Source organism: Acromyrmex echinatior, chromosome 3 (assembly GCF_024713525.1).
Source record: "Acromyrmex echinatior isolate Ae372 chromosome 3, ASM2471352v2, whole genome shotgun sequence".
Classification (NCBI taxonomy): Eukaryota; Metazoa; Arthropoda; class Insecta; order Hymenoptera; family Formicidae; genus Acromyrmex; species Acromyrmex echinatior.
In genome coordinates, this window is record NC_141854.1 from 8,657,938 (window position 1) to 8,685,170 (window position 27,233).

Below are 27,233 nucleotides of genomic sequence, written 5' to 3' on the forward strand. Positions count from 1 at the left end.
TTTATCTTTACAGTTTATCTATAATAATATATCTGAAGCATGTAGAAAATCAGTCGAATCTAAGTCACTTGAGGTCTATTCGACTATGTCATCTTTCGTATACCTGTTAGCTAACTTTGTACCAAATATGAATATTCTATGTACATTTGAAAAAATATTATGAGCATTTCTCTGTGTATAAATTTTTTTCACGTTCATGCTTTATTAAATTAGATAAATATTTATTTTAATATTTATAATTTATAAATATATATAAAATATATATAAAATCAAAATTTACATACCTAAGTATTTATCAATTTAACTGTACATACTGCGATCGTCATTTAAAATTTTTGACAGGTCAGAAATTATATTTCAAATTCCAGTTTCTTGATAACAAGCTATTATAATTTTTTGGTCTGAATAATCTATAAATTTTTAAAATTAGAATATGATGCTTTATAAAATTCTACTTATATAAGCAACACATCCAGCTTGTATTCTCTGAATTCTGCGCATTAATATCAAGTGGAAATCCTATTTTAATATTCAATAAGGTTAATATGTTGCAATATTAATAATAATATTTTACTTATATTACATTCTATTCTGCATTTCTGATTTATTTTTTTTTTTAAATAACGTAGTTTCTATTTAAAATTTTTGTAAAATAGTAAATAAAATTACTTTTAAAAACAGTTTTTGTTCTTTATTTCTTCATTTTTGTTACAGTTACACAATATAACTTTCTAAATATACTGCAGATGTTTCAACATAAGTTGACGTTATTTATCATTATGTTGACGTTAAAGACATATTAAAGAGTTTTTGCAATAACGTGGATCCAAATACGGTGAACGCTAAAGTCATGTTATTCTTTTTTTAATTAGTTATTAAAGAGGAACTAATGTGACCTTAGCATTCACTGTATCTAAATAAACAATATTGCAAAAATTCCCTATTGTCACAATGACGATAAATGGAACGTTTGGGAATAAGCTATTAGAGCTATTGATATTATTCTATTTTTATAGTTCATTAGACATAAAACAAGGATAGAATGATACAAAAAGCGTTAACGTCTTTCCGAACGCACTCTGTAACTTTGAAATTAACAATCTTAATTCTCCATTGTTGATACACGAAAAAGGACAAGAATATTTGATTTGCCTTATAAAAGCAATTTTTCTTGCCTTATAGAAGCTTCTCTTTAAAATAACTAAATCAAAAATATTAATGAATAAAATATTAATAAATAAATATACATGGTTTAACATCTTATAAAATATAACAATAAATAAAAGCAATAAAAAATATATTTTATCTTTCGAAGTAATCCCCCATAACATTAATACACTTCATACATCTTTAATGTAAAGCTTCGAAATTTTTGTTAAAGTTTGTAGTTGAAATTCAAAGCACTCGTCATCGTTTTTCTGAATGTTCTCGGCGTTTTGAAAATGTTTACGACATTTTTAAGCTTTAAGAATTGTTTCATTTCATTTTTTATTTCCATTTTAGTCATATCATATCTTTGTAATATTTTAAAAAACATAGTTTTTTAATGTAAATAATAATTGATTCTCTGCTACTAGATGGAAGATAAAAATAGTAAAGAGCTCTCCAATATTATCATCGATTCAACCGTTCAAAATGATGTCAGCGAGATTTATTTCAATAAGACACCTACACCTTCAATAGCATCAATCGTCACCAATGAAAGATGCACTCCATTATCAGTATCAATGCAAACCATCTCTGACATCGAGCATCGTTATCAATTAGTCGGCAATATCGATATTATCAATCAAATGTAAGCAGTATTTATCATAATTATTATTTGTATATTTACATTCTCTTAAAATAGAAGAAAATCATTTACATTCGCATTTTAAGCATGGATATTTTGTATGAATGTACAGTCATTTTTTTAGATATATTAATTAAGAAACAACATCTTTAATTGATGATTTTTTTTACAAAGAATCTTTATTTATTTATAAAGTCAAAATTAATTACATCAATTTGTGACCTATTTTCGTTTTGTATTTCTTATTATATATGAATTGTTTGATAAATTCAATTTTTGTGTGAAGAAAAATGTCGAAAAAATTAAAAATGCCAAATATTGTAAATAATGGTTCATAGCTAATGATTTTTAAATTAAGAATAATCTTTCATAATTTAAACGCTTTAAAGACGTAAGTGAATATGTAATCCTTTATCTAATTTCGAACAGGTTTATGTTAAACAGCTATATTCATTTGAAATAAGTTGCAAAGTGAACAGTTTGCAGGGAAGTTAATCAAGACGTGCTTTGCATCTGCTATACGGAAAATTACGACTTTTTGGCGGCAGGACTGTCGGACGGAAATGTAAAGTTCTACAAAGTTGACTCGGGAGAGGATACGTTGATCCTGTGCGATACGGAAATCATGCTGAATCCGTCTCCAGTGACCGCTGTAAAGCACCGACCAGTGAGCAAAACACATCCGATCACTCATACTGTGATAGCGACTTGTTAGTATCGCATACATCTTTTACTTTTTATTTTAATTACTATATAATAAATTTAATTATTATCTAATAAATCTTTATATAATCTGGAAATTATTTAAGCTCACTATCGAAAAAATTGTAGTAAAATCAACAAATATTGTTAAATTTTATATTTTGGATTTATTGCATAATTAGAAATAATTAAGATTTTAAAAACAATTTTATATATATGAGAGAGAGAGAGAGAGAGAGAGAGAGAGAGAGAGAGAGAGAGAATATTGATATAATGTTAATTATATGATACATGGTGTAATATAAGATGCAATTTTTTTATTTTACATTTTTAAAGATAGAATAATACCGTGCAAAAGAAAATGAGCAAAGCAAAATAATAAAAATAGATTTCCATATTATTTATTCATTCTTAAAAAAATGAATTTAAAAAATATTAATTTATCTTAAAAATACTAATCCAACTTTAAGTATATTAAAAAATATATTAACATTTTAAATTATTTTTTCTTGCCTTTAAGGATGATGCTTATATAAAGCTTCATAAAATTATGTAAAATAAGTATTAATTTAAAAATTAATATTGATGGTAACAAGCTATAGAATAAGCTATAAACAATATAACGTTAAAAAATTTAATTTAAAGATTAAAATTATGATTGAAAGTTTTACATTCGTTAAAAGGATAAAGTTTTACATTAATGTTATTATTTATTCATATAGATGCCAACGGTTGCGTTAAATGCTGGCATTATCCAACCGCACAATGCCTTTATACAATACGAGAAAGACGGCAAACGCTCGGTCTGGCTTATCATCCTCAATTACCGAAGTTCGTCACTGTCGGGGACGATACGATTTTATATTTGTATGATGAAGAAACTAAGACGCGCGAAAGAGTGTTTCACGGAAGGTAATTATCTCAAGAAGAAATATATTAGAAATTTCTCCATCTCTGAAAAGAGATCTTGCATACAATAATAAAAAAAGAAATGATTAAAGACAAGCAAAAACAAATATTAAGAAAATATAACATAGGTTTCAACCAATACAGAGTCTTCTTCTTTAAAAAACACAATAATAAGAAAAATAATTAAAAGGAAATAATGTTGCGTCAATTTACGCATGTATGTTTTTTAAACTGAAGAAGACTTTGAATCGATCGAAATGTATATTATATTTTCTTATATTTTCTTAGGCAGTAAATGTTATTTATTTATTCTATCTGTCTTTGCTCATCTTTGGCCGTTCTTTTTATTATTATTGAGATATTATCATTTAGAGATTTAATAAAAATTGAGATTTTTATCAAAACATCTCGTAATTTTCGAATGCAGTGACAAGCCGGATGTCATGGACGGACATAAATCCAGAGTCTTCAGCGCTTGCTTCAATCCGAAATCTGCATACGAGCTGATAAGTGGTGGCTGGGACGACACCATACAGTTCTGGGATACTAGACAAGCTCATTCTTTTCGGTTCATATCAGGTGTACATATATGTGGGGACGGCTTAGACATCAATAGAAATGGAAAAGAGGTACTTTCAAATTTATGGCTATAGTGAAGAATCATTAAATCCGTTAGCTAATTCAGTTGAACACACTAGTGCATATTAAAGCCGTTATACACTGTTTTAATCTAAATGTAAAATGAAATGCAAAAATTTTGAATCATAAAATATATATTTTATTTAACAGCACAATAAAATTTATTAAGGATTTCATTTATTAAGGGTTTAACCCGTTTTTATGTTTGTGCTAAATATATATTTTTACATCAATTTATGTACAATGATTTTAATATGCACCAGTGTGCACTGAATGAGTCCAATTGGAATTTGCTACGTCAAATATTGTATATTAATAAATTTAAGAATTATAGCAATTGCACATTTATAACTGCGATAATTTTATAATTTTTGTAACATGACATTTGATAGAGATTAACAATAATAATAAAGGACTCTTGATATTAATAAGAAATAAATATAATAATAGGGCAAGAGTCAATAACAAATTAAGTTATATACTAAAAAACGAAATATTACATACTATATTTTAAACAATTATAATTGAAATACGCTATTACATGTGTCGGTTTTCGAATTAGATATTTACTTAATATAAAGATATTATCATGATCTAATAGTATTGTTGTGAAAAAAATATATCATGATCGCATGTCGTGTGAATAATTGAACAAAGGAATCGAAATTGCTCGATAAAAGGTTGGAAGGCTGATTGAATAGAATTTCATGATGTTCTAATAAAATTATAAACCAGTAATAACAAGAATAATATTATATTTCATTGTGTTAAAAGCATTGAACATAGTATCTGGAAATTTCCCATTGATAAAAGAATAGATATTACAAATCATTCAATATCAATTTTAAATAATATCATATCTTCTCCTCTTAATACATCGGCTATTGACAAGGAACTATTAAAATTAGAAAAAGTAACAAAAGATTTTATGAAATCTCATCCTAATCTAATTTTTACACACACACACACACACACACACACACACACAAATTTTAATTATAAAAATCACAACGTCTCTAAGAAATCTGCTTTCAGGATGGAAAAGATGTTAATTAAAAGATGGAAATATTATATATCCGATTCCCAATATAGATATTTATCATGCAGTGACGGGTCACTTTCAAGAGCTTATACACCAAAAGTTCACAAACAGAACTGCCAATTTAAAATTATTGTGTCGTCCATAGGTAGCCCGTTGTACGCCTTAGCCTCTTTTCTACACAACACGATGTTTAAAACAATTCCAAAAGCGGAAAGTTATATAAAAAATAGTTTCCAACTCGTTGATGGAGTTCAAAAGAATACATATACATGGATGACAATTATAAATTAATTTCATTAGATATGGTTTCTCTTTTTACAAACATTCCGACAGACATACTCTTAGATTGTATCAATGACAACTGGAATTTTATTTCGAAAAAATGCAAATTATCTAAAAAAGGGTTTTTGATTGTAGTTCGATTAATTTTAGATTCCACTTATTTTTAATTTGATAATATTATTTACAAACAGAATTTTGGCACGCCCATGAGCTCTCCTTTATCATCTATTATTGTTGATTTGGTAATGCAAAGATTAGAGAAGATAGCATTGAGTATGTTTAAAAATCACTTCTTTTTTATTTTCGATATGTCGTTGACTTATGCGCTGCGGTTCCATTATCTTAACTTTTCTGGAATGTTTCATTTCGTTCCACCCGCTAAAACTCACTCTAGAGATTAGAGACAACTCATTAAATTTTCTTGATGTTAAAATGACGATTAAAGATAATCTTTGAACTTTTGACTGGTATCATAAATCTAGTTTCTCGGGGAGATTTTAAAATTTCTTCTCTAACCATCCATTATCTCAGAAAAAGGATGGAAAAATCTATCAATTTGGTGGATAGAGCTATCTTACTACAGATTCTGAATTCTACATGAAAAATTTAACACTTATAATAAACATTTTACTGAATAATGAACTGAATTATCCACTTAAACTTATCTTTGACACAATTAATAAGAGACTAAAAAACATCAGAGTTAGAAGTGTAGCGGTTGATCGGGTTAATAATAATGTGGATCCATCAACCATTTTATCATGGTTTACAGTGCCTTTTATTCTATCTTTAAGAAAAATTTAATCAATAGGAATGACATTAAAGTTTCATTTTATAGTTCGAATAAACTACAGAAATACATCAAGATACATAAAGACCCTCGTCCTCGACTGCTTAAAAATGATGTAGTTTATAAAATTAATTATAACAATTGCGACGCATCGTATGTAGGACAGACTAATAGACAGTTAAGAGACACAGAATTGCTGAGCATCGAAATTATATACGCTGGAACACATCTTCTCAGTTATAGAGTAGATAGTGAACATGATTTCGATGAACAATATTGAAATTCTTGATAAAGGATCATGTTACAGTATGCAGTTAATTTCTGAGATGCTTCATATTAAAAAACAGAAAAATAATCCTTCATCTTAATCTTCAAACTAACACTGAGGGCTTACATAAAGCATACATTCCTATTGTAAACAAGATCTACTCAAGGCAACTTTGCGTTGCCAAGATCACACTAATTTAAGTATTTTTCTGTTAGTCAGTCACAACAGTTATACATTTTTAATTTTATTCCTGGATTGGTTCTACATCTTCATATTTTATTTAACAATTATTTATTAAAGAATATAATTTTACGTAATTTATGACTCTGTTGCTTTTACATTATGACTAAAATTATATATTATTTATTATTGACTAATAGAAAGTTGACAAGTATCATATTATTAAATTATATTAATATTTTTGACATATTGGTGAGTGTTCTACCGAGATGATGTATTTGTTTGCTTTTTATTTGATGTTGATTAATGAAATTTATAATTTTATTAGAACGTCATGAAATTTTGTTCAATCGGCCTTCCAACCTGTTGTCGAGCAATTTCGATTCCTCTGTTTAACGTTCAATTGTTCACACAACATGCGATTATGATTTTTTCACAATCAACACTATTAGATCATGAACATCTTTATATTAAGTAAATGTCTGAAAAACGTATTGCAATTATAATTGTTTAGAATACAGTATATAATATTTCGTTTTTTAATATATAATTTAATTTGTTATTAACTCTATATGCCCTATTATTATATTTATTTCTTATTTGATAGAGAAATGTATAATTTTTATATAAAAATAAAATATTAATATACGGATAATGAGAGCATTAATACAATGCAGTAATTGAAGCGCATTATAATATAATAAATACATTATCAATAATTTTACACTAAGTATCGATACAAATTTATTGAATGTTTCGGTTTTCTTCAAACCATCATCAGCAATGCCTGATAATTTACCATCAATGTCTTTGCAAGATTTATAGTCCATCAAAGACATTGATGGTAAGTTATCTACGGTATTGCTGATGATGGTTTGAAGGAAACCGAAACGTTCGATAAATTTGTATCAATACTCAATATAAAATTATTAATAATATATTATATGTGCTTCAATTACCGCTCTGTATTAATGCTCTCATTGCCCATATATTAATATTTTATTGTTGTTTGAATCTCGAAAGCTATAAAATAAATTTTTGTTTTTATATAAAAGTTTTTATAGTGTTTTTAACTACAGATTTTCACGAATAACAGATCCTTACTTGCGCCTGGCAGAGGAACAATCCTTTACAATTGTGGGATTACGGTAGCGGCAAATTGATCACCACTATCGAACCAGACAGTTATTCCTCTTTATTATACGTTGGAAAATACGTAACAAATATGTACATTGCGTGCGGTGGTTGCGATGTTAATCTCTTCAGAATCGTTGACCTACGATCTCATTCTGTAAGTTCGATGGAATTTTATAACATTTTAATGCATAAAACGAAAAGATCGCATATTTTGCATGTCATAAAATATGTGAATGTTGATTATTCATCACTGAGCATTAATGTACTTGATTCTGTAACGTACTATTGTATTTATAAAATTTATTACGATAGAGATAATATTAGCAAATATTATTCACAAATAATACGATATAGTAGATATGTATCATTTCGGGAAAATAATATTATATTAGATCTTTTATTAGGAATTTAATTTACAAAAGATATTCATTGTACGTATAAGCTTCTTGATTATAATTATATATATTGTACATATAATTACTTATGATTCACACACAAAAACTATTGATATTTGAGTTAGACATTTTGATATATAGGAAAATTAAAGAATTTATCAATGCAATTATGAAAATTCTGAGATCTGATTTTAATGCAAAATGTTCGTACATACTTGCTCTATAAAATAACCGTTTTTACATTATTCTTACTTCAGAATAATTTAATAGTAAGTATATATGCTCTTTGTTTCTGCAGACTATAGCTATGATCAGAAATTTAAAGAGCGGTGTGTATAGTTTGGATGTCGGCCCGTTAGAATCGAAGTACAGTAAACGGATTCTTCCCAAATTTGCTTTTTGCGCCGGAACAACGATTTTCGAAGTAGATGCCCAGCCTGATTGATTGATTTGTGACATTTATTTTTGATATGCATATATGTATTTTTTTTACGCAATTCATGTTTTAAAGTTTGAAAAAATATATTATTTACTTTACACAAATGGTTTCCAAAATATAGTCGGTTTACATTTGTTAAAATATGACGTATGTAATGTTAAAATATAATGTTTGTAAATATCTAGTCTGTGTAAGATTTTGATAAGATAATTTTTTTGATGTCTGTGATTATAGTAAAAGGGTATTTAAAAAAAAAACATAATAAAATATTTCACATTCTGTATAATAATGTTTGTTTTAGCTTGACATAATTTAATTTTTCTCTTTTTATAGTAAATTAAATTAAAATATGATATCGCAGTGATGCACATAATATACTGTTAGAAATGAAATAAAATAATAAAAGAGAGAGAAAGATAATATGTAAATCAATTGTTTTTTTTGTTTTACGTAAAATTCCCCATGAGGAATAACACGTGTACTCAAGCAATAAACAATGTATTTTATTTAATACAAACTATAGTACAAAATTTATACAGAACAACGTACGGTTTTATCATCATTTCTCATATGACAGCAAGTTCTCGTATCGAGCGAACGCACACACTTAAGCAAGACTTAAGAGACGAGGGATTGGAGCGGTCGAAGGAACAAGGTATGAAGGGTCAGGGGACAATTACTAAAACTGAGCACATCGATTTGTGACAATACAAACTTACTTGACACGAGCAAATCCATCGGTTGACAAGCGACATGGTGTAGAAAAAAGATTGCTCGCGCACAAACACGGTGAGAGAGCAGAAAGCGCATCGCGTTTTTTTTTCCTCTTTTTCTTTTCTCGGTACTCGCGCCGTAGACGACACGTCCTGTTTCATAATACTTTTGCGGCGATTAACGTGATCGGATATCCGACCCACATTGGATTCCATACGGGAATCATTGGATATCTTGTGCATTCAAGTATACTCCAAACTCGTCGACTACGCTGGGCAACATTCGAGACTTTAAAACTACGCTTCTCGCAACACTCGCACTTAAAAAGAGGGGACGAGTCACCTCCGGCTGCGAGATATCGCAGAGAAAAAAAACAGATCCTCCTCCTCCTCCTCCTAAATCGCATCAGATTGTACTTAATCGTATAAGTAGACAATATTTAATCTCTAGGTGCGATCCAACAGACTATTCGGGATACTACTATGTTCCAGGACATCTTTCGCCCGTATCTACAATCTAAACGATCAACGAGCCTAATTTGGTTGAGAAATGTGTTTGTAATAAAATATATTTATATACGATAATCGCGACGCGCTCGTGAAGCGCCTCTTAGCAGCGGTCGCATTCGTCAGAGTACATCAGAGTATAAAATTGGTCGTTAATTTGCGCGATAAATCGGGTTTCCTTCATTTTTTGTCTAACTAAATCCCGCGACGCGATGGAAACGCGCGTGATTTACAAAATTAACGATGAGTCGATGATATGTATTTAAAAAAATATTGACACTTAGATACAATGTGCTCCAGGGTCGATTGATGAAGAAGTACAATATGCGCATGCACCCATGAGGATCAACATATCCATCCCCGCTATTTCATCGTACTTCTTTACTTACAGGAGTCAATAGCGGGAGTTTCTGATGCACTATTATCGCTGCATCGTCAGCCGTTGAAAAGCGTTACACGATCAACCGATTTGAATTAATCGAGATAAAGACAATCTATAGTAGTAGGAGTACAAAGAGCAAGTTAATAACAATTAATGAGTAAGAGAGGTACCTACATTCGCGAGAACAACGATCGTTTCAGCCTAAGAGGTTCTTTTTTGTATATAAATAGCAGAGATGCAATCCATATATAAACTCCTAAACGTGAGGCAGCAGGTTTCAAGCTCGATGATATCTAACAAGATCAGATTCATTAAAATTGAAATTGCCTAAGACACATTCCTCAATAAGAGACGATATACATACAATACTAAATTATTATCTTACAATTTAAGAAAAATCTAATCCACTTGTTACGACATTATTACCTTCAACTAACTAATTTTGTATTAACTCTCATGCTCATGTAAAATATGGCCGTTGACACAGAAGATCAGGAGGAATCATTTTCGGGGTTTCGGAAACGATTAGAAGCTCGTGAATTTCGGTACCCCCTTCCGTACGCACTCATGCTTCCGAAAACAGTCGCTCAACAGAAAACACACTTCGCTACATCGTGTTCTCGCATACTGTACATCACTCTACATCACATTATCACCTATAAATTACTAATAGTGTGGCTTAATATTACATTATCTCGAGGTCTCGTCATATAATAACTTTTCCCGTTACGACAAAATCGACAAAGTCGCTTCGAAGATCAGAGATTTATCGTCTCACGCGATAACGTCGTATTCGACGAAAAAAAAAAACAAAGAAAAGATCAAGAAAGCGAAGCAGAAGAAAGGTCATCGTACGCCCGAGGCTCAGACCTTACATTCACAGCCTGACTGAGCACTCGGTTCTTTTTCTTTTATCCTTCTTTTCTTGCGAACTAAAACTTTCATGCCGTCCTTCGCGTTAAGTCACCCACACAATACTCGCGATTACTTTTCATATTTAACGCATGTTTGATTCTGAATCCACTAACTTACGACAAAATGACGTAGGATAACGACGCAATTATTCTTTCCTGAATTTACGTTGACCCCCTTCTCGACGCGCAGCCTCGTGATTGTTGCATTTCCAGCTTAAAATAATTGAACTAACGTCAAGCCAAGAAACACGTTGACGAGAAGGAACATAAAGCGCCTGTCGTTAATTCGCAGTAAAAAATCCGAACACTTATACGAGATTATCGTCTTATAAATAATAAGATACATTATCGAAATGACAAAATCATTTTTCTCGGTGAACAGGACGACGCTTGTACGAGATATTGTAGCGATAACGACGAAGAAAAGAGTACAACGAAAAAAAGATCTACTCTTAGAACAACAGGCGCAACCGTCTTGGCTCCGAAAACCCAATATCTTCATCGCCAACATAAAGAGATCACACGATTTCATCGTCACGGCGATGTACTCACGTGATCGCATGAGTACACTCGTCCGGATTAGATGCGCTGCGCTCGTGTTGCGCTTAAGAATCCGCGAGCGAAAACAAAAGAGCGTCGCCTCTTGTATTACATGGTGTTGTAAACGGGACTGCTGTGCCTAGGCCTGACCTGTAACCTAGCGAGGGGATGGGTTCTACCGTGTTGTTGCTGCTTTTTACTAGCTGCTTTAGCCACTACGCTGGCCATGACTACACTAGGCGAAGGTACTGCCGGCGGCCTGCCGGGAGCTTCCGGTGTCTCGTTGAACAGAGGTGCAGAGTGATTGTTGATCATAATCGGCGCTGACCTTCTCGAGAACTCGGGCGCGATCTTCGATTTTGCTGGCGGATGCACCTCCATGGCGTCCCAATCCTTATCTTTGTGCGCGCGCAACTGGACGTCCGAGCTCTTCCTGGATTCTGGCCTGGCAACCTCATACTTCCCCACCAATACTCTAACAGAGAGATCTTCCATATTATCCTGCGATGACGGTGGCGTTGTCTCGCTCCTCCTGCCATGCTTGTTGTCTTTGGTTTCGCCAACGCTGGACGACGATTGGATTTTGGACTCGTTGTGCGGGATCACTGGCGATGAGGGCAAACTCCTGATTTTTACGTCCCTTTTGGATCGTGCTGTCACCGACGCGTTTTCGCCTTCGCACGCGTTCTCGGGACTCCTCTCCAACTTGGTCGACTTCGCCTCAAACTCTTTCTTCAGATTTTTAACTATCCCAGACGTGCTACGTGGACACTCTTCCGGAGAATCATCCACGGAGAGACAACGCTTGCTGAACACAGACTTGTTACAGAGATTTTCCAAAACCATTTTATGGTGTTTTACAGAAGGGCACTGGGTAGTATTGACGACGCATGGACTGGATGTCTCGCTTTCTGATCTGCAAGATCTCAGAGATAAAGGCAGATCGGACTCGGAGGGTAGGGAGGACGGCGCGGGGGCGCTTGTAGATAGTCTTCCAATCTGACGCATGGACGTAAGAGAGATGTCAATGCTACCTACCGGGCTCGGTGAGTTTCTATTTGTTTCTACTTTAAGATTATGTTCCTGAGTAGGCGACGAGTCCCTTCTTCGCGGTGTCGGCGATGGCATGTGATGCAACAGCATCGGATTGTACGTCTCGACCGCAACAGAATCTATTTCAGTAGTTAGCCTATCGCTCTTTTCGTCCGTGGTCGTTGAGTTCTGGGTGCACACGCGCTTTACCTCGCCTGCGGTCGTACCCTCCTCCAATTTCTGCTTAGTGCGTTTTACCGTCCCCGGATGCCACGGGATTTCCTCTTTGTCATACGGGAACAGACCACTGGATCCGAGTAGATCGGATGGCCGCATGTCATAAGAGCCCCAGGAACTATTTCTCGACGGCAAGGTAGCCCACGAGCTGTGCACCGAATTGTTGTCAAGAACCACTGCGCTGTCGTAACTACTCCAAGAACTTTGCCGACTCGGAGATTCCCTTGTGACAGGTTCACCCCGTCTTTCCTCACGATCGAATACTCGATCGAGTTGGGCGCTGAATGGATCGCCGTCCTTTTTTATTTTCTTTCCTAAACCATCATGACACGTCGATAACGTCGTCGTCGTCGTCGTCGTAGTCATCGTCGTAGTCGTCGTCGTCATTGTGACCGACGTTGTAATTGTCGCATCCGCCATTACACTCACGTTACACTCACTTTCTACATTCACGCCTTTGTCAATTTTATTGTCATCACACATATCAGCACATGTTACATCCGCGGACGCAGTCCAGACTAGACATTCATTGTTATCGTTGATCTCAGTAGACTCCTGACTCATCTCTTTTCTCTTTTCCCTTTGTTCTTCACCGGGATCCCAAGTTTCCTTTTCGGAAAGACCGCTCGAAACGGAAGCCGTAATATCTTGTGTTTCCTGCGACTGCTCGCAATGCGAATGACCGTTCTCGATTGGTTTCGCGTTATCCTCCGCAATCGAACTTTGAGGCAGAGATTTCGCGTCCGTATCGGATCCTGGCGATGATGGTTTACTGCTAGCCGCTTCAAATTGATTAGTTAAATTGAGTACTAGACCCTTCCTCTTCTGTCCCTGAGTTTCTAACTTACTAATCCTATTCTTTACGCTAGGTGTGCCAGGGGTTGGAGCAGGTAGGTGCATTATTTTATTTTGCGACACGCTGTAAGATTGCCCGTTGTCGCAGGGCATTAGAACGTTTCGAGCTTCTTGTTCTATTGCTGGTTTTTGATTCGAGCCACGAAGAAGATCCTCTCGAGTAACTTCCGTATTTCCTGCTTTATCAATACTTTCCAATGACTGCGACAAGGGAACTGAAACATTATAAAACATAACGTAATAAAAATTTCTACATCCACAAAAATAAAATATATCTTGTAATTTTAATTGCCACATTTCTTATTTTAATTATTTATTAATATAAATTATTTGTCAAAATTTCTAATTTTCCAATATATACTGATCAGAAATAAATTTGATTAAAACTTTTTTAAATTTAAATAAAAAATAAGGTTTTATTTATTTATGTTTTCTATCATAATGATATCATGTTCAAGTTATAATACATGAACGTTCGAGCTGTAATACATAAACAGACCATAATAAAATTTTCAATAAAAAAATTAACTTTAAGTTTCTTAAAAATTTTGAGAAAGCACAATTAATTAGAACGTTAGGATAGTAAAGCTACATACCGGAAGGTAACATATTCTCAGCAACTTTAACATTCGGCGACCAACTCTTTGGTCTCTGGCTAGTTTTCTTCAACTCCGAACCTGAAACCTCTCGCATATTATTCTCTATATTATCTGATTTCTCTTCCTTTTTTGATTGATCTTTTGTGGAAGTGGGAGATTTCAGATTCGTGTCAGATTTGGATCTCTGGAGCTTCTCCTTATTTTTCATCGCATCTAGAATACCCTGATACGTTTCCAATTGCAGGAGGAAGCTGTTGTTAGGTTTGATGCAGTTGCGCTTTTCCTTAACGTGTTTCCACGCCTGGGAAAAATCCCAGTTGTAAGCCTTCATCGCATAAGCTATCACCACGGAGGCAGAACGGGACACTCCCATCTTGCAATGCACCAACACCTTAGAGCCTTCCATTTTGGCCTTAGTAATGTATTTGAATGTATTATCCCAGTGCTTCAACAAATCCGTCTTCTCATCGTCATATACACGTACGTTCAAATATGTGAACATACCAGGAAAAAAGTTGTCAATTTCCCGAGTGACATTCAGGATGTGCCTTACACTGAAAGTGTATAAAAAAGATTAGAACTAACAATTATATTTAAATATATTAAAATCAAATAGTGCGTTTTCTATACTGTAGATAAAATTTTCAAAATTATAATATGCTAGAGTTTAAAGTTTTTTTTTCTCATTAAATACGAAAGATATAAAAATTGTTCTTACAAATATTTATTAAAAATTTCTAAAAAAATTTTATATCTAATAATAACAGAAATAATTAAATTATAGATGATTAAAATATTAGAAATATATCACGTTGTGACACAATTAGAAATGACGAGCAATAAAATTGATATAACGTGACAATACGTAAAAAATATTCGTAATGAGACAGATAACGCACCCATTTTTCTGAAGTTCCTCTAGATTGCTAGCGTTCCATTCGCTCCCGAGATAAACATGATCGAATATCTCGGTTGGTGCATCCATTTGTCCTAGTATGGTAAGCATTTCTTGATCGATGAACGGTTTGAATTCCCCGAGATCCATGTCGAGATCCTCTTCAAGTCGACCTCTAATATATTTGGAAGTAACTTCATCAAGATCGACTGACATCATGATCTCCTTTAGCGTCGATCGAATCACGCGTTCGGTCTCTTCTCTCTCCCTGGGCCTATATTACATAAACATCCATGTTTGTATCTCATGATAGATTAATCAGACAGGCAAAATCAGTTAAATACATCCATAAATGATTGTCAATCACTAAACGATCGTTATATTATATTTGTGTTCATATCATTCATATCAAATATATAACATAGATACATATTTTTTAACTGTAGACATTATTCCATCAATTTATAATTACCGTATTTATAGATGTAATAAGAATTTTCATCTTTACAGAGCAAAAATACTAAAAGTGGCCTCGTAAACGCAAACAAAGAGATCAAATTAGAATGTTGTGAAGTTTTCGGATACATCAGTTTTCCACGTGTACGCCAGAATTTCGCAATACTGGAATCCAACGATCGAAATGACCTAATACCTCAAAATGTTTAGCTTAGTTTGAAAGGGAAGGCAGACGTAGAAACTGGAAATAATTGAAAGACGGCTATGAAATTATGCTTGGGCGCGCGATTCAATGCGGAGCAGACAACCGAGGAAGGCGCATCAACAAACCATCCTGGCACGATACCAAGCTAAATTCGCAGTAGCCAGCTGTTTCTTGGGTCTTATATGTTGCGCGAATCGATTTTGCTCGAGAGGCGTGTAATATATATTGAAGGTATTAAAAATTGAATATCTAAGAAATCACCCAGCAAGAGGGCAACTTCCTAGAAGAATTGGTTTCTAAAAGCAATCGATACTATGCCAATTTCATCAGAAAAGTGCTATAGGATTGCATCCGAATAACCGTCTTATTTTTTAGACCGCTTTTAAGGAGGATCGTCATAAAAATGACCGGACTCACTTGGTGCGTACGCTGTCCGGTGACGGTGGTCTCTTGGACTCCAGATTGTCCATGGCATGCCACTCGTTGAGGCACGAGCGATCGCTCTCGATCCGTTGCTCATAGTAACTGACCCAGTCATGCGACAGTCCACCTAGAAAATAGTTTTGCTCGCGTGCCTTACCGGATACCTTGTGCAATGTCTGCAAGGCCGACCTAGAAAAGAAAAAATACAAAAGATTAAAAGAGGATGTTACAGGAAGGATAATCAGAAGCACTGATTGTAAGAAAAGTAATATCATGTTGACTTGGCTAAATGCGCCATAAAAGAAATAATTTCGTACACATTTTAGTTCTAAAGAAAATTAGTTGGGAAAACTTTCATTGTAACTAATACTCGCGACATTTTTGTTGTTTATTCATTGTGACCTAGTTTTCTCTCAGAAAAATTACGTTTTTCTCTTTTTTATATGTGTTACGCTAGTTAAGTCACTACTACGGCAACTTCACAGTTACTTCGTGATACTTTGCAAGCGTATAAAAAAGTAAATTGATCAGCGGCGATCAGCATCTTCGGAAATCGACGAAAGTTACGATCTTCTGAAGGAACAAAGAAAGTAAGTATACTTTCTAAACGCCGGTTTAACAAGAAATATCTTTGTGTCTGGATTATGTCGAACAACGAGAGTCAATCTCTTGCTTCGCAGGTAAACCCTTCGGAATTACCATAACTAGTAAACTTTCTCATTCGCCCTGAAACTCATCCAACAATTAACGATGGTTCTCACGACGTAATGCTTGCTATGTGAGGCATCGAGTAAAAAAATATTAGCCAACGTTTAAGAATAGGGGCAATAATGTTTCGCTTTAAATTGCTTAAAACTATGAGAAACACGTCGTGAAAAACAAATGAACATCAATTAAGTTTTAATATAAATTTTCAATAAGATTGTTTTTTATTTAAAAAATAATATAAACCGATTTTTCTTAAAACATACAAAATTTTCTTAAAACATACAATAAAATCTCGTAATAGCAAACCTAGAAATAGCGCAAAAAATCCTTTCCATGAGTAGCATGAATGGGGAATAGGTAGTAGCCACTAAGATCTTGTATTTCATTGTTTTACAGTGAAGTAGAGGCAATCTCGTTGTAACATTCAGTCTGAACCGCACTAGTACGGTGAGAATTTTCTTTTAAAATTTACCCTGAAAATATGGTAGTTGTGATACAATACAATATTTTAAATATTTTTACCATGCATTTCAGTAAAATTAATCAAACTTATTTTATACTTTATTGGAGTTTTATTAATGAATAAAAGAGATTTACATTAAAATTCTTCGAAATACAATATTGTCTCAAGACTATCATATTTTCAGGATAAACTCTAAAAAAAAATTCTTTCCATGAAGGTTTCAAGTATATGCAATTTTTAATTTATTTGGATTTATTTACTGCAGAGTTTAATTACAACTTTTATTAAATGAGCAGTTCGCTCTGTCCCAATTACTACTGCTTTTTTCAATTGTAGTATTAGTATAAAAGTATGAAATAATTATATATTAAAAATATTATTAATGTTAAACTACGACTGTAATATAAATATAAACAATTATATAAGATATTCGATGTTTTATATTTGTAGAATAATTAAAGAAATTAGGAATATCGTTGAAGATAACAAACTCCATATTCTTCTAATTAGAAGTGAAGGAAAGAGAACTGCATGATTTGAAAGTGCAAGCAAATATAGCACGTATTTCAATGCTTATTTCAATAAAATAAGCATAAAAAAGTGATGGCTTTTTAAATTTAATTTATTGAAATAGCAACATCAAAGACAATCATTTAAGCCTGCATTACTATCGACAGTAAATGAGTCTTGTTATGCGTGAATATATGTACCAATGCGCTAATTACTATCAATTTTGACACCTGTGACTAAAAAAGTAGTAAATATTCTTAGTGTAAAACGATATGATAAATATTGTTATCAAGAATTAAATAATAATATTTTAAAAATATTTTTTTTCTCTCTTATTTGTGTATAATGATTAATATATATATTTTGTTTAGGATGCTGAAGAAGATTCGGACAAATTAATCTAATACAATGTACACGGGCAGTAAATACAGAGGCAGTAGGTATTAGATACATGCAGCAGTAATTAAGGGATCAGTATGAACAAAGACTGGCAGTAATATGTTCAATATCTTATATATGATTTTTTTCACTATATTTAAATAATTAGTTTCCGAGTTTGTTGCTTTTATTTTGCGTATATTAAAGTTTTTACTTGAATATAATTAAAAAATGATGTCTCTTATATATTAAAAATGTTTAAATAAGTATATCAATCGCACAACGATAAAGTACTAAGAGTTTTTTAATAAACTAAGAGATTTAAACAAAAAACATGAAAGTAAATTTCACAATTAACTCCTATTATTTTACGAAATAATATTATTTTATGATATAAATTAAACTTAAAATACAAAAGAAAATAATTAATAAACTAGTAATATAATTAATAAATCAAATATACTTTCGGATAAAATATTTCTAAATATAATGTTTAAAAGTAAGCTTTTTATTTTCTGTCCTTAATCTAACCGTATTTACTATCCGGTTTCCACTTCAATTGATAAATAGTAGACGCAGTCGATCGTTTCTTCATTCTAATAGGAAAAGGATTTCCCTAAATTAACATATTCTGTGTTTATCTAATATCTCTTATGTGTGAAGATCCATTCGTATATAAATATATTACATAAATCGAGAAACGCAATATTATAACTCATGTCGTTTGTACAATTTAAATTATCAATGGATTTTTGGATCAATGGATTCCCTAATCTTTTATTCATACTTTCTCAAATGTAATAAACTATGTAATAAATCAAATTTCTAAGAAGTTTCTTGCATGCTTTTTAAATTACAAACCTATTTTTAAAAAGAGAAAGAAAGAATAGAGATTTTAATCCATGATACCTGTTCCACGTTTTGCCTACACACCTACAATAATAATGTTACCAAAAAGAATATAATCACCCAGATAGACTTCCCTCCACAGATCTTATATCAGATTGCAAAGCTCATTCTTGAAGCATCAAAAGAAGATTTATTCGCCTACAAAATCATTCGTCCGAATCGCACATGAATAGTGCATTTAAAGTGCAATAACTTGTTTCTAAAGAGATATATCGTCTAGAATTCTAAATACTCTAATAAATTTTCAAAAATAACTAAAACTTCACACGATTATTTTTCAATATGCAAGTTTTGAAAAAATAACAAAGAATAGATCTTGGAAAATTACCGATTTTGATAGTGAGTGGTCTCAAGATATTTAAATATATTTGGAATAACAAAATTATAAAGTATTTGTGATCACAAGAATCACGATAGTCTTATTTCCCCGTTTTCTTTTTGTATGATATATATATATATATATATATATATATATATATATATTTTATATATATATATATATATATATATATATATATATGCAAAGTTTCGTTCAGACAGTATACAACCTGTTCTTCTATAATAATCTCAAACCGGTTTTTCGCAACGTGTACGTTTCACATATACAGTGGAGACTCAGTTTCATGTTTTTCCGAAGATTAATCAACACAAACAACGAAATTGCAAAGACTCGTTGACCTATCTAATATCGTATCAATATACGAATAGTATAAATGTGTACGTATGTTAGTTATTGCACAAGAACTTTAATTACTCAAACAACTGAATCCATATTGCTTAATTCTATATCTCAAAAGAAGAAAAAATGCCAATCTAAATTGACGTAATACTTAAAATATTTCCTACATGTGCCTTTTAACTCATATTATTTGTTACGGAAAAAGTAATACAAACGCGCAATTTAATATATACTCAATAACAATAATATAAATGATACAAATTTAATAAAAGTATTAGTTATTATCTCAGGAGCGATATTATTTCATTATAAATTTCCATTTCATTATAAATTTCCATTTAAACTCTATTATAATAAAGATTTTTTCGTATTGCTATTTCTGCAAATCTGGAATAGGATTTTAATTTAAACAATTCTTTTTGTTTTATTTTTTTACAGGTACCATTCGAACAAAAATTATAATATAAGAATTAAAATATTATTAACATAAAGTATTACTCATATGATCAAACTTCGCTTCTCAATATCGTCAACAATTCTTCATTCTTGTTCTTCTGCTTTTTTCCTATTTATAGAATTCTTTTCACAAGATCACAAAAGCCATGGAATTTTCCTCTTTTCTTTTGGTTTGCTGTAATACGAGAAACCATCTGATAAATGTTTCTGACCACCCACAACCGTTTCGAAACCAAGAGAAACTTACGAATTTTTGGAACAGAATTTTAATTTTACATTCATATATTTTTTTTTAATGTAGTTTAATATAAAAAAATTAAAAAGTATTATTAAATATATATCCACCGCCTTTCGTCAAATTCTTCTACATTTAATACAATTTTTTATTCTTATTCTGTCGATTATTGCTCATTCATTTCATAGAAATCTCTTCGGGATCAAAATTAATAGAATTTTGTTTCTTCCGATTAGCTATAACACGCAAAAAAATCACCTGATAAATGTTTCTGACTACGCAATCATGTCGAAAAACCAAAAAACATGCAAGATTTGAAAAGAATTTTAATTTTAAAATTTTTAATACTTATAAGAAAAAAATGCTGAAGTATTGCCGAGATGAAATCTATCCTACCTTTCAATATCACCAATAGTTTTTCATTTTTATTCTGCTAATTATTGCTCACTCATTTCATAAGAATGCGTTCGAGATCAAAGTTGATAGAATTTTTCTCTTTTTTTTCCGTCTTGCTATAACACGAGAAACCATCTGACAAATGCTCCTGACGACGCGCGTCCTGAGAAACGAAGAAACCTCGAGCGTCGTTACCGTCGGCACTCAACCATGACAGCGCCGTCACATAAGAAGAAAGCGTGATCGAAGATATATCCCTCTTCACTGTAAAGAACGGTGTTCTCGACAGAATCATCGGAACGTAAGCTTACGGGATGTCGATTAGCTTGGCTTTACGCACTCGGAGGTCTTGGTGATCCTCGCGGCGTGTTCGATCTACTCTAGCAATTGCAGTGCCCGTCTTTTGTTACTTTCAAAGAACGGGTTGCGATAACAATCTCAACCGCACACGCGTTGGATGTGGTAGGTAACGAATACAGCATCTTGTTCTTTATAAAGATATAAAACAAATTGAGCTATAAATAATGCTTTCAATGTAGCAACAACTTAAAATACTTGTTTAACACCCGGATTGGCCTGATCTTACTTCAACTTCAAACCAATATTTCATTAATTATAATAAGATTCTTTATTGAAGAACTCTCTGGACTGTACACATGGTTCAATAACTTGTGAAAGAAATATGATTTGTTTTGCTTCAACTTATAGCACCGTGTATACTAGTTCAGAGAGTTCATCGATAAAGAATAGGCCAATTATGTTAACGACGGAAATCATTTGTGACAAAAAGATGACAAGAAGAAAACTTTCACTTTTTTGTAAATGAAACAATAGGACATAAAACATTAGCTTTTATCTTTTAACTTGTGGCACTGCTCATTACGATATGATTTACAAAGAAAATTCTTATAATTATAATAGATACCTGAACTTTAAGATACACCTCGAGTCAGTCTTAATCTAAAAAAATCTATAGATATTTTTCTATTATAATTCTCTTCCTGATACTTTAAACGAATCGACGAAATAAAACTTCAATTAAAAAAGATATACGAGTAAGATATGGCGAGAATTTATACTTCTAGCGATTCTCTATGCGAGTTTCCTTCCGCGAGTACGCAGGATACGTTAAAAACTGCCATAAAAATCAAAGCTATAAAATTCCAAGGATTCCTAGGAAGGGGAACGTCTAGGAAGTCGGCTCCTGGTGGGCTTTATGGGCTGCTACCAGGAAAACTAGTATAACTGGATAGTAGAAAACAGTTAAGGATGTACAATAAGTGCTAACTCTCGATTCTTGATAACAATGAGAAATGATTCTTGATAACAACGAAATTCACCAATAAGACGTATGATAACGATAAATGTTCTATTTAACAGTCGGGTTGATGGACATTACCATCTTTTCTATATGCTTCATTTATTACATACTCTTTGAGGAGAGAGAATTCTTGTTGGAATAGCATGCGAAGCATTATGCATCAAATGTGATAATGCAGCGAAACAAACGTGATAACTTGGCAACAGTAAATTGACTGTAAGAAAACTAAATGTATTCTGAAAAACATAAAGAAGATAAAATAATTCTGTCAGATCCTGTTAAAAGTAAAGAGATTTGGTTTTACCTTTAAAAAAACTCTAATTTTTTTGTAATATATCTTTAATCAATAGAATATAATGGATAAAATGCAAAAATCTGACTGTATATTTCAGGCTATTATTCTTCCAATTGACAGAATTAAATAATCAAATAAAAATTCATGGATTAGAAGAATCTGTGGATAGATAAACTAATGTTTTAAATATTAATAAATTATTAGGTGTTGGAATTAATTCGTAGCGTTTTTAATGAAAGAATGTTATTTATTTCACATGAGCATTAAAAAATACATTAATGAAAGTACTTCCCATCACTTGTAAAACGCTACGAATTAATTCCAACACCTAATATTTACATAAATAATCTTATAATAATTGCAAATAAATATGATATATTATTTTAAAAACCACAGAACATTGATTTTTAACATTGTATTCCTTAAGATTTCGATAAAATTTAAATAAAAATGTGAACAGAGATTCCAAATACTTGTTAATTTTTTAAAAATAAATTTCAGTTTTTATTCTTTTGCATATATAAGATTGTTAAATATAAATATTAATTTTAAATGTGAATATAATATATAAATAATTTATTATTTAAAAAAATGTTTAATCGATGTAGGAAATGAAACAGGATATGAAGTTGCAACAGAGAATATAACGGCATATTGAGCTAAAATGATGACGTTCTCTAAATGCATTGGAAATGCCAGTCATGGAGGAAGAAGCAATCAAGGAATAAAAATGCGACCTTTCACACACGCAAAATAACACAATAAGAAGAGTTTCAGTGATTATATTATGAAAAATATATTTTACGAATCAAAATTCTTTTTATGGACTAGGTTACCGTATATGAATATCAATGTAGCTCGAAGGTAAGCTTCTTTTTACAGCAAACATCCGTGTCTGCCTGATTTCCACGTGTGTTCGCGTACGTTATGACGTACGAGACGTCACGCATCAACAAGGAAAATCAAATCGTGTACACGATGTTCCAAGCATTGCAACTACATTCTGCGACTATTCGATCGTTTCTTAGTAAAAATTTAATGTAAAATTATTTTTTATACAATTTATAATTTTTAGCAGTTTTAAGCAAATATTAACCAAAAGAACTTATTTAAAAATAAAAAATACACTTCTTCAGTGTTATTTAATTTTTTTTTTAATGAAATTTATATTAAAATCTATTGACGTCTGGATATTTGTTAAATTCTTAAATTTTATAAATCAGACAAAATAATTTTTTATTCTTGGATATTTTAATTATATATGTATTTCGCTTCCGTCAAGCACCTAATAAAATTTAACTAATACCGATTTATGCCAACAAAAAAAAATATTTTTTATGCATCTACGCATCTATGCGCTCAAAATCGGTCTACGTTTTGATCAGCAATTTATTCGCAGACAATAACGAAACGTGCGTCTCGCTCTTTCTTCATTTTATCTGCTCCACCGATCGCGAAGCCGCGTTATTAAGAGACCTCTGGGCAACATCTTGGCCTTTTGATGTCTTGACCTTGGTTAGGTAGCCGTGCAAGTAATGAACTTCGTTTCTAAGTTCTTGCAGTGGTTCAAGCGAAACAGATAATAGCCCTGCCTCACAATATCTTAACCCCTTGAAGGGCAGATTAATTTCGCTAAGGGTCGGCGATACCTATGTCAGACGCCTCGGATTACAACTAAGAAAATTCGCATGTTGCAACTTTTACAGCATACTTATATACAATACTAATATATTTAATCTATGTTGAAACAATCTCGTGATTGATGAACATTTTTTAATAAATTGATACAAGAAAAAAATACATATATAATTATAAATTGAATAAGATTTTTTGTAAAACATTTGGAGTTCATTAAAGACTAATGTTAATAATTTTCTGTTACATAAAATAGAAGAAAAATTCTGAATCAATTTTTCTAAAAATTAAGTCTTTTTTTGCAACAATAGTTGATTGCAAGACTTATTCATAAATCTCCTCCTTTTTACATTGTGAGATTTTTCAAGATTTCAAGAAAATAATTAGATAAAAATTTTTGATATTTCATATATTCTTAAAAATAATCTAAGTAAGTAAGAAAAGTTCTATATTCCTTATAATTCCTAAAAATAACGTGATTTAAAGTAAAAAAATTAAAGAAAGTATAAAAAAAATTATAAAATATTACTCGGAATACGTTATTAGATTTTGACTTTGTCACGTCCGGAATTTTACTGATTCGCTAAGGAGCTTAAAGCAATTTTTTGCAACGAGTGTTTGGAAAACGCGTACCACTTTCTCAAGCGTAGCAAATATCATGCAAGAAACGGTTTCCCTTCCGTGCCAACTCGGCACCGATTAGATAAGACTACTTCCGTTTTCTTGGTAATACGTAGAAAATCCACAGAGTCTTGCCACTCGTAGGAAGTGTGTGTGCCTTTATGCGTCAATTAACGGTTAGAAAAGTTTTACGCAACAAACGATGAACATCGACGAGAGTCTCGGTATACTATAATTAAACATTTACGTAATAGCCACCTTCAGATCCGAGCAGAAGAACCAATATCTAAGAGTGAATATCTAAGATGATGAATTAACGCACCAAAATACATAGTCTGAATTTTTTTAAGAAGATAATTCTGTGCTTACCACAATGTGCAAATTTTTTGCACTGTCGTATAATTTAATTGAAAGATATCTTTTACACTTAACTTTTAAATCATAAAAGATAATATATAGATTTTAAAAAATCATACCATAAAATCATACCATAAAATTCTAGATTTACAGAAATAAAGTTTCATTATCAGTGTTAAGGTATGATATTTCAAATAGAAGCAAACGATATTTGAAATCGTTTTAATAATAAAATCATATTTTATCACTTCGGTATTAGGAGTTGAGATAAATCTCATAATAATTACTTATCGTTAATGAATTTACTTGCTGTTTACACACTAACTAATTATCATATGTGTTTGTAATTATAACTTTTTATATACTACTTCATGTTTTCCACTTGCCTTCAAGACATCTTACATACGTCTGCAGTTATGCAAATTGCACTGTTACTATACGTATTCGGAATTCAAGATTGGTACTTTTCACACTTCTTGGAATGATCGAGAGTTCTCGTCTGACCTAAGGCCGCGAAAGCTTTTGCGTGACCACCCGGCGAGAACAACAGCAGGAGACGTACTGAGCCGCTAGGCATGACATCGTTAATTGTAATGAGTCGCGTCATCGGTGGAACATAAATGGAACGCCTGGTGAAACGAGCTGTTACGGGTCGATCATGTGAGAGACTCCGAATCCCCAGTTGATGTCATCGCCAACACGCATCGATTAACACTCAACTAACCGATTTCAATCACAGTATCTTTTATAATCTATTAAGAAAGATATGAAAAAAGATATGATATTGGAGAACATAAAATCGATCAAATTTAACATTAATTTGCTGAGCTCAGCAATTTGCTGAGTTTTTAATATAACTTCTTTATCTAGTAATAAACTCATATTACAGATATTTAAGAAGTAAAGGAAAAAGTATGTGTTTATATGGCACGTGAAGTTTTTCAAAAAAAAGAAAGAGAGAGAAACACTTAATCATTAAATGCCTGAGGTACATGCTCATCTAGTTACGCCATCGGCCAAAAAAGACCGTTCATATATCTCCTGTTCACAACTTGTCACCGCGAAAATCACAGAGTAGGTAACATAGCCAATTATACGAGATGAATATTAATTGCGTACAAGACGTGTACATGCGCTATTTTGCAGCCGTAGGCGAGCATAAATGTTTTTGCAAGTACATCTTTTTACAACGACAGAATCAAGATCATTTCAAACTTTTTTTCCATTATTTTTAATTTGTTATATTATAATTAATTTGTTATAATGTTTTGTTTATATAATAGCAATCCTGCTAAATAGTCAATAATAGTTATGATAGTATGAAAAATATAATAAAAATATAAAATATATTGAAAATAATAAAAATAATAAAAATATAAAATATAAGCCGAATTTATATGTCACTATAATTAAATTATAGTGACATATAAATTCGGCTTATTTAATAAGAGATTAGACAAAAGAGTAGATAGAATTTCTTTAAAAGCTCCAAATCCACAGAAATACAGATAGAGAAATGAACATCATATAGAGAATACCGGATATCAGCGTATCTCCTCTCGCACTGACCTTGCCTAAGTTATTCTTGTCAAGGCTACAAAGTCGCCCCTACGAGAATCGAACAGACATGTCTCGTCTCTTTCGTACAAATATGTGACACCCTGTGCTATAAGCTCCCATTTTGAGAATTTGCGAGGCCGCGTGCTTGTCCCGATTTGGAACAAAACCGGCTGATCTGCTTACAAAAACGTACTGTCTGGCCGACCATCCGTCAACAAATATTTCTGTCTCGTTACTGCGGAATCCGCCTTGTCATCTTAGCCGGAGACGAGAATTTTCTTAATGCTGACAAATATTACAATGCAGAAATATAACAAAACCATTTTTACATTAATTATATTATAATTTTACTTATACTATAACACAAGAATAATTAA

The 27,233-nt window shown here is 31.9% G+C and overlaps 2 protein-coding genes across 3 annotated transcripts in view; one reads left to right on the forward strand and one right to left on the reverse strand.

Moving 5' to 3' along the window:
• Nucleotides 1–321: 321 nt before the first annotated feature.
• On the forward strand, nt 322–8,917 carry LOC105146420 (uncharacterized). The gene is made up of 6 exons (XM_011056650.2): nt 322–1,795; nt 2,279–2,502; nt 3,217–3,406; nt 3,831–4,032; nt 7,701–7,895; nt 8,435–8,917. The coding sequence occupies exons 1-6, from the start codon at nt 1,578–1,580 to the stop codon at nt 8,579–8,581; spliced, it is 1,176 nt and encodes a 391-aa protein (XP_011054952.2). The 5' UTR covers nt 322–1,577; the 3' UTR covers nt 8,582–8,917.
• Nucleotides 8,918–9,056: 139 nt separating this feature from the next.
• The window catches only part of ssh (Protein phosphatase Slingshot), a 141,639-nt gene continuing 123,462 nt past the window's right edge, over nt 9,057–27,233 (reverse strand). For both annotated transcript variants that reach the window (XM_011056588.2, XM_011056587.2), the window contains 4 exons: nt 16,328–16,522; nt 15,254–15,523; nt 14,352–14,908; nt 9,057–13,970 (listed from right to left, as the gene is read on the reverse strand). In XM_011056588.2, coding sequence (XP_011054890.1) covers nt 11,740–13,970; nt 14,352–14,908; nt 15,254–15,523; nt 16,328–16,522 — 3,253 coding nt within the window. In that variant the 3' untranslated portion in view covers nt 9,057–11,739. The remainder of the gene's footprint in view (nt 13,971–14,351; nt 14,909–15,253; nt 15,524–16,327; nt 16,523–27,233) is intronic.

Coding starts and splice junctions, on each gene's coding strand:
- LOC105146420 (XM_011056650.2), top strand. CDS start 1,578: ATGGAAGATAAAAATAGTAAAGAGCTCTCCAATATTATCATCGATTCA. Junction 1,796..2,278: donor ATCGATATTATCAATCAAAT/GTAAGCAGTATT, acceptor AACAGTTTGCAG/GGAAGTTAATCAAGACGTGC. Junction 4,033..7,700: donor TCAATAGAAATGGAAAAGAG/GTACTTTCAAAT, acceptor CACGAATAACAG/ATCCTTACTTGCGCCTGGCA.